Below are 13167 nucleotides of genomic sequence, written 5' to 3' on the forward strand. Positions count from 1 at the left end.
AAGGTATAGTGTCATTAACTGTTAGTAGCGTTAAAATGTCTGCGTGTTTTCCAAATTTAAATCCTTTGAGAACAGGAAGCATTTAGCACATTTTTCCATGATAGCTGAACATTATGCTCCATAATCAACTGTTACTCAATAAATACTGACTCATGATTAGTCAATAAATATGGATTTGAAGGAGATAGGTTCTAGAGATCCTTTGCAATACGTGTACACAATTGACAAAGCTTAACTTTGCTAATCTCTCTACATAATGTCAAGGAGATATTACTGTTATAACACGTTATGATTTTCCTTCACTCAAGGTGGCAGTAGATGAAACTTTTCAAAGAAAATCAGGGCAGAAAATAGGTAAAAGTCAACTTTTCAATCAGGAAAGTTTCCTGTGGACCATATAGTTTTAAAAAATGGTGATTTTTTTCCCTTTTAAAAAAAGCACATAAAATTATGGGTTCCTTATAATTCTGTTCTTACAAAGTCCATTTAACATGCAAACAAGATATGCCATGGCTGATAAGCAGACGTCAACTTGTACTTTGTTTGATTAAAAAAAAAAAAAAAAAAAGTTAATCATAAGAATTTGCAATGCTTATTTGTTAAAAAGCTAAATTAGGACAATGTCAGTCTTTATTGGTTGTCAGCTACCAAAAAAAGTGTCAGGGACCAAAACAACTACAATTCCAATAATTCAGGTTTTTATTGCATAAGCTTAAACATATCTAGATGAAAAGATAAGAAAAACAAAATCCCAGTAAGTGTACTGCAATTTATGCCCAATGACCCCAGAGTATGATAGTACTGAGGGAAGAAAATGCACCTTAGCTAAAATTTCGAAACTTACTTTTTTCCTTTCCAAAACGAGCTCTAGTTCAAGGGTATCTTGTTCCTCCTCCTCACTTTCTCCAGATTGAACAACACTGCAAAGATCCTCCTGAGAAGGGTCTTCCATATTGTCCAATGCAGTTTCCTGTGGCTTTACTATTGTTGCTGTTTCTTCTGCTGTACTTGTTTCTTTCACTTCTGAAACTGGCTCTACTTCTTTACAAATTACTTTTCTTCTCCATCTCTCTTCTTCCTCTTTTATTACCTCAGGCAATAGCGGAGCAAGCAGTGCTGCTGCCACCCCTTTTTTCTCTTCCTCATTATTTGAGAGAGCTTGAATTCCTTCATTTACTTCCTATAAAGAATAAAATAATCTCACTTTTCAAACAAGTCTGACCTGAATAATATAATTATTCATATAAAAAAATGACTGCATTTTCCAGTCACTGAATGTTATTGAAAACCAACTTCCAACAGATGAGTATGCTTGTACCATTTTCCTTACATGTGCATAATGGAAACATTGCTATTTAGAAAGGCAGTCTGAACTAGAACCTAGTTGTGGGCAGATCTCAAAACACATCCTCCCCCCATTCTTCCTATGTCGAAAGACAAACTAATAAGAAGCACAACTAGACTTAAGGAAGGTCAAAGCTTTGTCAGCTCAACACATGACTGTATAATTATTCCCCTTTCTCTTCTGTACGATGAGATAACCTCACATTTTTCCTATAAAGGTGCTTTAAAGGGAAGCAAAATATTTCTAACATGAAATGTGTCTATTTAAAGTATCTATTTCCTCCACTGGGATATTTACTTTATCTCCCTTCTGGAGTTGTAAAGATTAAATTATTCCAAAAGTAATTTTTGGATAACCCCCTACTCTATCATTTAAAAATTCAAGACAAATTAAATTTCAATTCACACACTCTGCAAAACACAAAGTACTTTTCTTATTGACGAGGCTATAAAAATGCTCATTTCACTAAAAGTTTTAATTAAGGTAACTCATTTTTAAAAAATCTTCACAACTGTTTTTTTAAAATCAGAGATTGAAGATGGCTGCTGACAGAAAGGTAGGCTGTAAGATAGTGTGTGAGTGAGAGAATAAAAGGAGAGTGTGGCCAAAACCAGTTTGGCTCAGTGGTAGAGCGTCGGTCTGTGGACTGAAAGGTCCTGGGTTCGATTCCGGTCAGAGGCATGTACATTGGTTGCGGGCACTTCCTCGGTAGGGGGTGTGCAAGAGGCAGCTGGTCGATGTTTCTCATCGACATTTCTAGCTCTCTATCTCTCTCCCTTCCTCTCTGTAAAATATCAATAAAATATATTTTAAAAAAAAATAAAAAAAATAAAAGGAGTGTGCGTGGACATACGGGAGTGTCTATTTGTGAGTGAGGGACAGCTATAATCCAAGGGACTGTTGGGGACTGTGGACCGGGCTCCCCTGTCCAGGCAGCCTCCACTGCTGCTGAAATCTCCTTTGCAGTGACCCGCTCTGCCACAAAGACCGCGCCATCTTCCATGGGAGAGTGGCTGTGGTCAGAAGCCTGGCTTTACTTTCAATCGGGAAGAATCAATACCTCCGGGAGCCTACAACCACAACACCCAGGGTTGAGCTGTAAACCCACAAACACCAGGTCTCAAGCACTGTGAATTTATACCCCAGATGAGCTCTGCACCTTCTCATGGTAAGGTCATATTTCGCCCAGAGAAACGTGAGGTGTGCGATCCAGGATGAAGGGAGAAATGCGTGCAGTGGGATAGAGGTTCAGAGGAAGTCTGCGCCTCACAAAATCATCGGATGTTGGGGCCAGTGTAGTCTGCAAATGTGGAAGGGGTCCACAGGGCTGCTGACAGTAGGGAACTCTAGAAATCAACCCACAGCTGGGCTGGGCAGGGCAGGGCAGGGCAGGATAAAAAAAGGCAGCCTGAAGCTTTACCAGTAAACCGGCTGCACTGTGCCAGGGCAAAAAGACATGCACAGAGACATGAGCAGAGTTGCACACAGTGCTGGGGTGAAAAAGTTGCAAAGTCACACACTTACTCTGGCTCATAAGGTCACTGAAAAGTTTGGAAGACAAATTCAACAATATGTGTAAGAACCAAGAAGAAATGAAAAATGACATCACTGCAATAAAAAACTCAATAGAAAGCATCAATAGTAGACTAGAAGAAGCAGAGGACTGCATCAGTGAGCTAGAAGACAAGGTAGGAAAAAATACACAAGCAGAGCAGCATCTAGGAAAAAAGCATAAAAAACAAAAGGAGAACCTAAGGGAACTTTGGGACAACACGAAACAAAACAACAGCTGCATAATAGAGGTGCCAGAAGGAGAGGAAACTGAGCAAGGAATAGAAAACCTATTTGAAGAATAGAGGTCCCAAATTGCTCTCTTGCAATTATGGACCCCTCAGGGGATGTTGGAGCTGGTTTTGGCCTGATCCCTCAGTAGGCCAGGCCGAGAGACCACACTGGTACATGAATTTGTGCCCTGAGCCCCTAGTGCAGGGGTCCTCAAACTTTTTAAAGTGGGGACCAGATCACGGTCCCTCAGAGAGCTGGAGGGCCGGACTATATGAACTACTAATTCCTACTGTAACACCTCGGCTGCGCTCACTGCCCAAAAAACCTGGCGGGCCGGATCAGACTCCTCTGCGGGCCGCATGTGGCCCGCGGGCCGTAGTATGAAGACGCCTGCCCTAGTGTATGAATATATGTACGATATATATATATCTTCTATACCTGTGCCACAGTAACATTCAATTTCTTTAGATTTGGCCCAGCTAGCATGGCTCAGTGGTTGAGTATCCACCTAGGAACCAAGAGGCCCCTGGTTCCATTCCCAGTCAGGGCACATGCCCATGTAGCAAGCTCGATCTCCAGTAGGGGGCATTCAATGGATGATGTTCTTCTCTCACCAATGTTTCTCTCTATCCCTCTCCCTTCCTCTCTCTCAAATAAAAAATTCTTTAGATTTGAAAATATGTAAATGAGGTTAAGTTGTAACACTGACCTTTTTAACTTCTCGCTTGGCTATGACTGGTCCACTTTTACTATTGGAAACAGAAATATTTTTCTCCTTATTATACATGTCTGTATTCACCACAAAACTAGTTTCAGCACCTGTTACCGAACTTAAAAAAAGAAAAGAAAAAAGAAATGAAAAATCATTATCATTATTAAAAATCATATTTATCATTAAAAATCATATTTATCATTAAAAGATAAAGACTTAAATGTCCTTCTCGGTAATTTCTTTTTCAAGGTTTCCTACCTGGGTTGGTAATGTTGTAATCCCTGTACCTGGGTGGCAAGATACTGGGGTAATTCCCATGTCACTTCATTTGTTTGTGTATTCCAATAATAATAGCATCCTGTGTTCTCATCCCAGACTTCTTGCCAATCTCCCATCTCAATCTCAACTACAAGAAAATAAAACAAATTTTAAGAAGCACAAATTATTCCACAATTTGAATTTATAATCCAAGTCATCTCTAAAGCCATAACAATTTAACACAGCATTTCTCAATCTTAGCACTGGGGCAGGATAGTTCTCTGTTGGTGGATGTGTGGATGTGTGTGTGTGTGTGTGGGGGGGGGGGGGGGGGGGGGAAAGAGGGACACTCCTAGGTAGTGTTTAGCAGCACCCTGACTTCTACCCACCAGACGTAGTAACACCCCCCATCTCCTATTGTGATAACCAAAACTGTCTCTAGACATTGTCAATGTCTCCCAGGAAGCAACTTCCCACACCCCATAATCTTGGCACATATGTTTTAAAAAAGCAGTTTGATAGTGCAAAAACGTATTTTGAACCCCAAAAGACTTTTAAAAATAGCAGCTTCAATCATTCACTTGGCAAAATCTGCTACTTGTTAAAAGGGCAAGCAATTGCCCTAGCTGGTTTGGCTCAATGGATAGAGTGGACTGAAGGATCCCAGGCTTGATTCCAGTCAAGGCACATGTTTCTATCTCTCTCACCCTCTCCCTTCCTCATTGAAATCAATAAAAATACATATTTTTTAAAAAGGGGGCAAGCAATTATTATTATTATTATTATTATTATTTTAAAGTATCCTAGTAATTCACAGAGTTAACTATCCTATCCTACTTATTTTTCAAAATACTGCATTTGAAAGGCAGAATCCTAAAGTCTAGGGCTAAAGCACATGGGTGTTCATCTTTGGAAATCTTACAGCTCAGAATACCTTTAAGGACTACACTTTAAGCTTTAAAAATCAAAGGATTGGTGTGCCCGCCCTAAGCCCTTCCTTGTTCCACTATCCTTAGTTTTAATAAACATACTATCAAAAATAAAGATATATTAATAAAATCAAATCAGGTTGGCTCAGTGGGCAGAGCGTCAGCCTGCAAACTGAAGGATCCCAGGTTAGATTCTGGTCAAGGGCACATGCCTGGGTTGCAGGCTTGATCCCCAAGAGGGCGTGTGCAGAAGGCAGCCAATCAATGATTCTTTCTCATCATTGATGTTTCTCTCTTTCCCTGTCCCTTCCTCTTTGAAAAATCAATAAAGATATATTAATAAATAAATAAAAATAAAAAGGATCAAGCTTACCTCCTGCCAGTGAACACTGAGTGTCATACTGCCACCCTGATGCCTGGGTTGAGTCTGTTCCATTCGAAGTAGTGGAAGAAAGGGCAGATGCTGCTGATTCCTTTGGCTCTGGGCGAGGTGGAGTTGGAGGTGGAGCAGAAGCTCCTGTAGGAGCAGCAGGCTGAGGAGCTGTTATTGCATCAATCTCCTTTAGAAAGAAAATGCATTCATCACATCAAAACCGGAAAATGACAATCACCTTTAAAAAAAAAATTCTACATGCTGTTTCTAGCTTCTCAAATAAAAATCCTCACATTCTAATTAAACAATTTCTCCAAACCTTTCTATTATCCGCTTTTCTTTTTTTTACAACATTAACAAAAAGATAAAATGAAGAGCCCTAGCCAGTTTGGCTCAGTAGACAGAGCATCGGCCTGTGGACCAAAGGGTCTTGGGGTTGATTCTGGTCAAGGGTTTGATTCCTAGGTTGCAGGCTCCTCCTGGTCCAGGCCCTGGTAGGGGCACTGCAAGAGGCAACCAATCGATGTGTTTCTCTCACATCAATGCTTCTCTCTATCTTTCCCTCTTTCTTACATTCTAAAAATCAATGGAAAAATATCCACAGGTGAGGTTTAAAAAAATAAAAAATAAGGGACTAAGGAAGACAGATAAAAGGGGAGAAGAGGGGGACACAGATTGACAAGTACGCTAACCAGTGAGATCTAAGTTACAAAGTGGTTCTAATAACTTAAAAACCCAAGCAAAAACACCACTAACCGCTAGGAAGTTGGCCAAAGTACTATCAATATCAGTTGACTGGTTTCCATTCGCTTCTTTAGACTGTGCTGGTTTTTCCAAAATATCATTCTCTTCATCATCACTATCAGCATATGCACCAAGCAAGCACAAACCTCCTAGAAACAAGAGGTAAAGAACTTTAGTAATATCAATGCTAATATGTCCTAGGTAGCATCCAAGGAAAAATAAAACATGGTTCTTTAAACACTTTACATTTAGTTTACTTACAGGTTAGAACAAACCTAGTTAAAATAAACCATCAATGAACTACCTGAGAGGTAGAAGTTACATTATGCATTTAGAGCTAAGAAAATCAATCTGCATAGCTACTTGATACCCTACTCAAAATACATGCTCAATTATTCAACTTTATACTCTGTCAAAACAGCATACAGTATATCCCGATTTTTATGTATCCATCTCAAACAAGTAAACCAATTAGGATTTAGTAGATGAAACAGAAATTTTCAAAACTAAAAACAAAATTCTGTTCCAATTATTTTTTCAAACAAAACAATTCAAAATGCTAGACCCAAAACAAACAAACAAATAACACTAACACCAATTATCAATGTCTTCCTCAAACTCAAGTCCAGATATGGCCCCTGAAATGCTGCTATGCTATATCCTTTGTATCACCTGTGACTACTTTAATGTCACAAATTAAGTGAGCACAGACAGGGGTGGGCAAAAGTAGGTAAGAACTCTGTGCCAAAGTGAGCTTGAGTATAATAACTAGACTACAGAATGCGTAAATAATTAAGGCTGGTAATTTGTGCACTTGTGAGATTTCTTTGTCATAATTATTTTATAAATAAACTCATGGGTTCAGATAAAAGTAAACACAAATTGTTTCATTTATCATACAAGAAGAGTTCATATTCAATGCTTTAATCACACAAATCTTGTTTTAGTACATAGGTAAATTCTTACACTAAACATTAATTTCCAAAATACTACTATAAACTGCTTAGAATAATGTGAAGGAGACATTTGACAGTGCCACCAAATATTTCATTTTTCATGGTTTTGGGGCACGCCAGTTAATTTTCCGAATTTTCTGAACAAGAGTATGTAATAGCTTTGTAAGGGTACAGCTACAAAAGTAGACATTTCTGTATGGACAAATTCTGCCCTTTAGCATTCAGTGCTGATGGTTTTTTGAAGGAAGGAGGAAAATGGAAAATTTTTACATAAAAACACTTCTTAGTTTAGAAACAATCATAGATCTAATCACCCAGGTCACTGTCTACATATACTCTTTGGTAAAAGGTTCAAAACCAGGTGAGTTGTGTGGAATTTTAATTATGAAATTCCCCAAGCTTGAAATCAATGTGTCTCATAGGCAATAGGTTTCACCAAGGCTCATAGTACATAGGTAAATTCTTACACTATTTATTCCTTTTTTCTTCACCTAAGAACATTCCATAGCATATACATCAAACCTCTTCTAAGCTCCTAATAATATAATTACTATTAAATAGCAAAGTAAATGAAAATTATTAAACTTGATATTTTGGGGAAGAGGCATACTTAATATTGTTAGACACACCATACATTAAAGATTCAATATATTTTAAGAACAATCTGGTAACATGTACCAAAAGCTACTACTTTTAATTATTCTCATCTTTGAGGATATAACCCCAAGAAAGAATTAAAAAAACTTTTTGCAAAGTTTTCTAAAAGCTGTGAACAACTCAAATGTTCTCAAATAGGGGACTAGCAAATCAAACTACAGTACAGTACCAGATGCAATATGATTAATCAGATCATTTTATGATTAATCAGATCATTACACTAATATATGGAACAGTGCTAAGGGGACAAAAAGTAATAGACAGAATAAAAACAAGATAAAACCAAATAATGAAATGTATGTAAATTCAATTACATTTCTGAAAATTTAAACCATACAATGATAAGAACAGGAATAAATTTAGAACACTGAAAAAATGTTCACAATATTCTGCAAAATTATTAATCTCAGAAAAATAAGTCACAGGACCATGTCCTAGAATACGACTGGGATGTTGTTGCTACTTGAAACTAGAGGAAGCAAGGCTATTCTTTGGAGCCATAGTCCTTAGCAGCATTTTTTTGAGAAGGATAATGTGCTTACCTTGAATGTATGGTGTCACACTATACAAATCAACTAACTAAAATAAGTCAGGTAGTAATTTCTTAGATTATATTTATTTTCCCGATAAGCTTCAAACAGTAACTGTGCATTATACTTTTAGTAACTTTATTATAATTTTCTCATCACATTGCTGAGCAGTTGTTTTTAACCCTTTTAGTCACAGAAACTATTAATAATCAAGATGATAAAAGTTACAGACTTCTGAGAAACACACATTTGTGTGTGCAATTTCAGGGAGTCCAGAGACCCGACACTCATTCTGTGGTGGTTGCTATTCCTCACCCGAGGATATTTTACCCATTGCTTTTTCAGAAGGGGAGGAGGGGAAAGAGAAACACTAGTATGAAGAGACACCTTGACTGGTTGCCTCTGCATGACCCCAGACAGGGATGCCGGGAATGAGCCTGCAACGGAGGTATGTGCCCTTGTCCAGCACCCTTCAATCCTGGGGTGTGGACACCTATCCACTGCGCCAAACACACTAGGGGCCTTCCTTTTTTTTTTTTTTTGGCTTGATTAGGCTTTTAATAAAGACTATGAAACAATTTCCATTGAATTCTGGTGCCACCTCATAAGAGGAAGAGATCAAAGACACATTTGTGGCTTAAACTATATGTTATTATTTTGTTTGTTTTAAAATAAAATGGAATGAATAATTTCTTCAATGTGGAATTCTGAAAGCACCACAGGGTACAGCTCATTAAGCTTTGAGTTTTGAGTTTTCCTGAGGTTTACACACTTAGGGGTATATTACATGCATAAATCTAAGGCACCTGGATGAGAGTATACCCTGCAGTCTCGCCATCAATGTTCATGTTTGCCTAGTTCCAGTCTATTATATGAGATGCTCCTGGTAGTTCCTTTGTTTTCTGTTGGACAAACTTTTTCCTATAATTTAAACTAACTGCTATGTTAAGAACTTTAAGAACCGAATAAACTGATATATTATTATCTTGTAGGATGATGTTGGGACAAAATGAAAAAATTTCTGTTCATAAGGCATATAAAGGCCTGAAGTGCTGACATAGCAATCAAGGAAATTTCTCCTAGTAGAAACACTGAAATTCTATCTTACATGATTCTTAAACTTAAATGAATATATGTACTTTACAAATACAAAATAGTATTTTCTAGTTTGGAACTTTCTCTCCGAACCAAGTTTTAGCTTTTCTAACCCACACAGGGTTTTCTTCTTTTTTTTTAAAGTAATAAATGGTAGGATGAGGGAACAAGCATCTATGACGGTATTTCAGGATTTCAAGTATCATATAGTACAAAAATTATACCACACTTAAAAGGATAAAATTATTACCAATTATAGAATACTTAGTATAAAAACCTTTAATCTTTTGATCTATTTATATAAAACTAACATTTTTTTTTATTTCCATGTCCAAACTGCATATAAATTTTTCAATGTAACCATCAAAATAACACAGAGCTTAAGATTCATTTTACTGGTGAAGGAACGAGGTCCGATTTCTCAGAATGAATGCTGAAGATTTGAACTCAAATTTGTCTACAAAACCACCACTGCAAATATTCCTTAATTCAATTTCAGCTCCACAAACATTTGGTAGGTACTAATCAAAGCAATGTGTTAGAAAATAGAAACTGAGGGTGTTCTCTAAAGCCAGAAAACTCATTACAAAATGGCAGCAGAAGAAAAAGTAGTATATTTTGGGTACAGATTAAACAGCAACACATTTTACATTGGCTGAAGTGTTCATATACAAAAAATTATCACAAATATATTTAAAATTCCCATTTTCTTGGGGGGGGGAGAAATAAATTAGCCAACACTGAAGCTGTCAACAAAGCACTCTATAAACAAACCCAACCTGATCTTTATGAAATATATGGTAGAAAAGATGTAAAACAAACAAACAAACAAACAAACTACTATACCTGTTGCTTTAACGGCTGTGAGTCTGGTGGTCATGACTGGTTTTGGAGGATTCTGAACAACTCTGGGAACCTCCACCACCGCTTCCTGTTCATCTGGATTTGGAAAACGAACAAAACTATAGTCACACACGATGGACCAGAAAAAACACTACAGGTGACAAAACCAATCTCTGATTTGACCTTTCAAGTCCAGATTTCATCTTTTTAAAACTGTGTATAATCCATTCCTAACCCAAATAATTTGGGAGGTAATAAACACAGCTAGAATCTTCTTGTCTCCTGACCTCAACATTAAGAGTCTGAACATTATAAAAAAAAGGAAAAAAATCTGAACATTATGAATAAAAATTACACCTCAAATAATCAAACTCTCTCTCAATGTTCTCTCAGCTACTACAAAAGCCTTTACAACAAGCACAGCCATGGCGTTTACTTTCACACGAGCTACTTACTACCCAGCGATCTGAAACGATCGCAACTTCTCAGGAGTCAGTCTGATCCCTGGATTAGAATTATCGAATTACTTTTTTTTAAAATAAAAACAAACACATTTTTTTTAAAAAAATTACAGATTGCATTCCATATTATTTTGTGGTAGTTTCAGGTGTACAGCGTAGTGGTCAGACAAGTACCAGTGCCTGGAGAAACACAAATACTTGGGATACCCAACTAAGGTGACCAGATTTTAACATTGGTAAAGCGGGACACCATTGACGGAGGGGGGTGAGGGGGTTGTGTGTTCTTGATTAAAAATTTGGTCTATATGGAGCAACAAAAATTTTCATAAAATGAAAAAATAGTATTGTAATATATTTTTTAAAAATTTCAAAGTAAGAACAATTTATAAATATAATAAATTAAAAATATGTATAGTATTCTTTTATTCTTTGGCATATTTCTCATTTGAGTGAATCCTAACAACTGATCAACAATGCAAACTTTGATAAGCAGTTCTCGATAATCAGTTCTCAACAATTATTTGTTATTATTAAAGCTTAACGTTATAAAATTAACAAAAATAATATAAAACTCATATCCTGGCTTAATAGCCACATGGTCGCCGAAAACCATATATTCCCTACCCGGTCTCCCCGCCGTTCCCTAGCTTGTCGTGCATTCTTTCCAAAAACCGGGACTTTTTAAAAACGACGCGGGACAAATTGTTAAGAATCGGGACTGTCCCGCCAAAAGCCTCACTTTCAGAAATTTTTGAGTGGGGAATACCTGCCAATGTGGGGGTTACCGAAGCTTGGGCGGACATAATAAAAAGGGTTTGCTCACTTGTAAAGAGTCTTGGGTTCAACGAAAACGAAGGGAGCAGCAGCAGATGACGTGCGGAAAAGGCCAGGTTCCCGGTCAGCCAGCCTCGGACGCGGAAACGCATCCTCCGCCATCCGCCCCGCCCGCTAAGCGATCCATGCACAGGGCGGACGTTGACGGGGCGCAGAGCGCCGCGCCGCCCTCTGCGGCAGCGATGGCGCCTCTGGGATCCCCCCCCGCGCGCCGCCCTGCGGCCCTTCGGTCGTCCTGGGGCCCACAGCCGTGCTCCCCGCAGGCCCCACGCGCAGGCCGCGGACGCGGACGCCGCCCTCCCGGTTTATTTCCGAGGGACTAGGCCGCAAGCCCCGAGCTCGAGTTTCGGATGCCCCACCTAGGGGCCGGGGCCCCTCGCGCGCCCTCACCTTCTGAAGGCGACTCTTCCGGGGCCGCCGCGGCGGCAGTCACCGCGGTCGTTGTGGTCGTCGGCGCCGCCGGGGCAGGCTGGCTAGGCGTCGCCGCCGTCGAGTCCGGCTCGATGTCGGGTTCGGGCTCCGGGTCCCGGCCTGGAGTGCTGCTCCGGGGACCCGGAGGAGAGAGCTGCAGGATAGGCCTTCGGCCGGGTACCACCCGGGACTTCTTCCCCATCGCGAGCCCGAGCGCGAGCTGCGAGCGTCTGGAAGTCGAGAAGGGCGGTGCTCGGCGCGGCGCTGCGTAATCAATATTCATGGTTCCGCTCCTAACGGCGGAGCGCGCGTTGCGCAAGCGCCTTGAGCCGGGTACTTTCTTCTGGCTCCTCCCCTCCAGGGGAGAGGGCGGGCTTTACTCACAGAGCTAAGCTATTGGTCACTTTGGCCTATTGAAGGGTCTTATGGCCAATGGAAAAAGGGAAAACGACTGCGCGTCAAGCCAATTGTACGGAAGGGCCTGAGTTTAGAATGATCTCCCCAGCACTCTGGCCCCACCCATGCGTCTTTGGCGGAGTCTTTTATCCTCTTGTCTTCCATGTTGTGCCAGTTTTCTGCCTACTGTTCGTGACCATTTGTCCTTTAGGAAAGGGGGCTGCTTTCCAGGTTTTCCCCGAAGGTTTTCTCTGATTATTGTGGCTTACTTTGGGTATAGCATTGAACAGTAAATATAGTGGTCTTTTATGCTTTAATTTTTTTTTTCCCCCTTAGGGCATAACGATTAGTGTTGCTTACCAATGAGGGCGGCGGAGGGGAATCACTAGAAGTTATACCTTTAAGGTAAAAGCCTAAATTGTTTTTGGTGAGATACAGGAGCCTTCCCAATCTGGCCCGCTGGTAGCCTTAAACCTGCTTGATTTATCTTCCTTTGCATTTTCCTTTTCTAACCCCCAGCCCTCACCCCTTTTCTGGAGTAAGCCACTAAGAACATTACCTGTCTCACCTTAAGTCCTACACATTATCTGGAATAACTACTGCATCACATGGCGATTTTTATTTTTTAATTCCTCAAGACCCATGCAGGCATTACCTCTGAACCTTCTAGCGTTTATTTATACTGTTAATACTCATTTACTCTTTATACTGTTAATACTCACTTACCCTTTACTTATACTGTTAATACTCATTTACCCTTTCTAAATTGAGCTTAAATCCAGTGGGATATATTTTTATACCCCTGGCTGCTCAGTTCTTACTAAGCATACTAATAATA

General features: G+C 39.5%; 1 protein-coding gene across 2 annotated transcripts in view; it reads right to left on the reverse strand.

The window, feature by feature from the left end:
• The window catches only part of FNBP4 (formin binding protein 4), a 31755-nt gene extending 19543 nt beyond the window's left edge, over positions 1–12212 (reverse strand). The window contains exons 1-7 of one of the 2 annotated variants that reach the window (XM_036426089.2): positions 11913–12212; positions 10231–10323; positions 6159–6295; positions 5403–5589; positions 4101–4248; positions 3840–3960; positions 845–1180 (exon numbers count right to left, since the gene is read on the reverse strand). In XM_036426089.2, coding sequence (XP_036281982.1) covers positions 845–1180; positions 3840–3960; positions 4101–4248; positions 5403–5589; positions 6159–6295; positions 10231–10323; positions 11913–12135 — 1245 coding nt within the window. In that variant the 5' untranslated portion in view covers positions 12136–12212. The remainder of the gene's footprint in view (positions 1–844; positions 1181–3839; positions 3961–4100; positions 4249–5402; positions 5590–6158; positions 6296–10230; positions 10324–11912) is intronic. The other variant, XM_036426088.2, reaches the window with a different exon arrangement.
• Between the last annotated feature and the right edge of the window lie 955 nt (positions 12213–13167).

This window comes from Pipistrellus kuhlii, unplaced genomic scaffold, assembly GCF_014108245.1.
Source record: "Pipistrellus kuhlii isolate mPipKuh1 unplaced genomic scaffold, mPipKuh1.p scaffold_m20_p_9, whole genome shotgun sequence".
NCBI classification, from domain to species: domain Eukaryota; kingdom Metazoa; phylum Chordata; class Mammalia; order Chiroptera; family Vespertilionidae; genus Pipistrellus; species Pipistrellus kuhlii.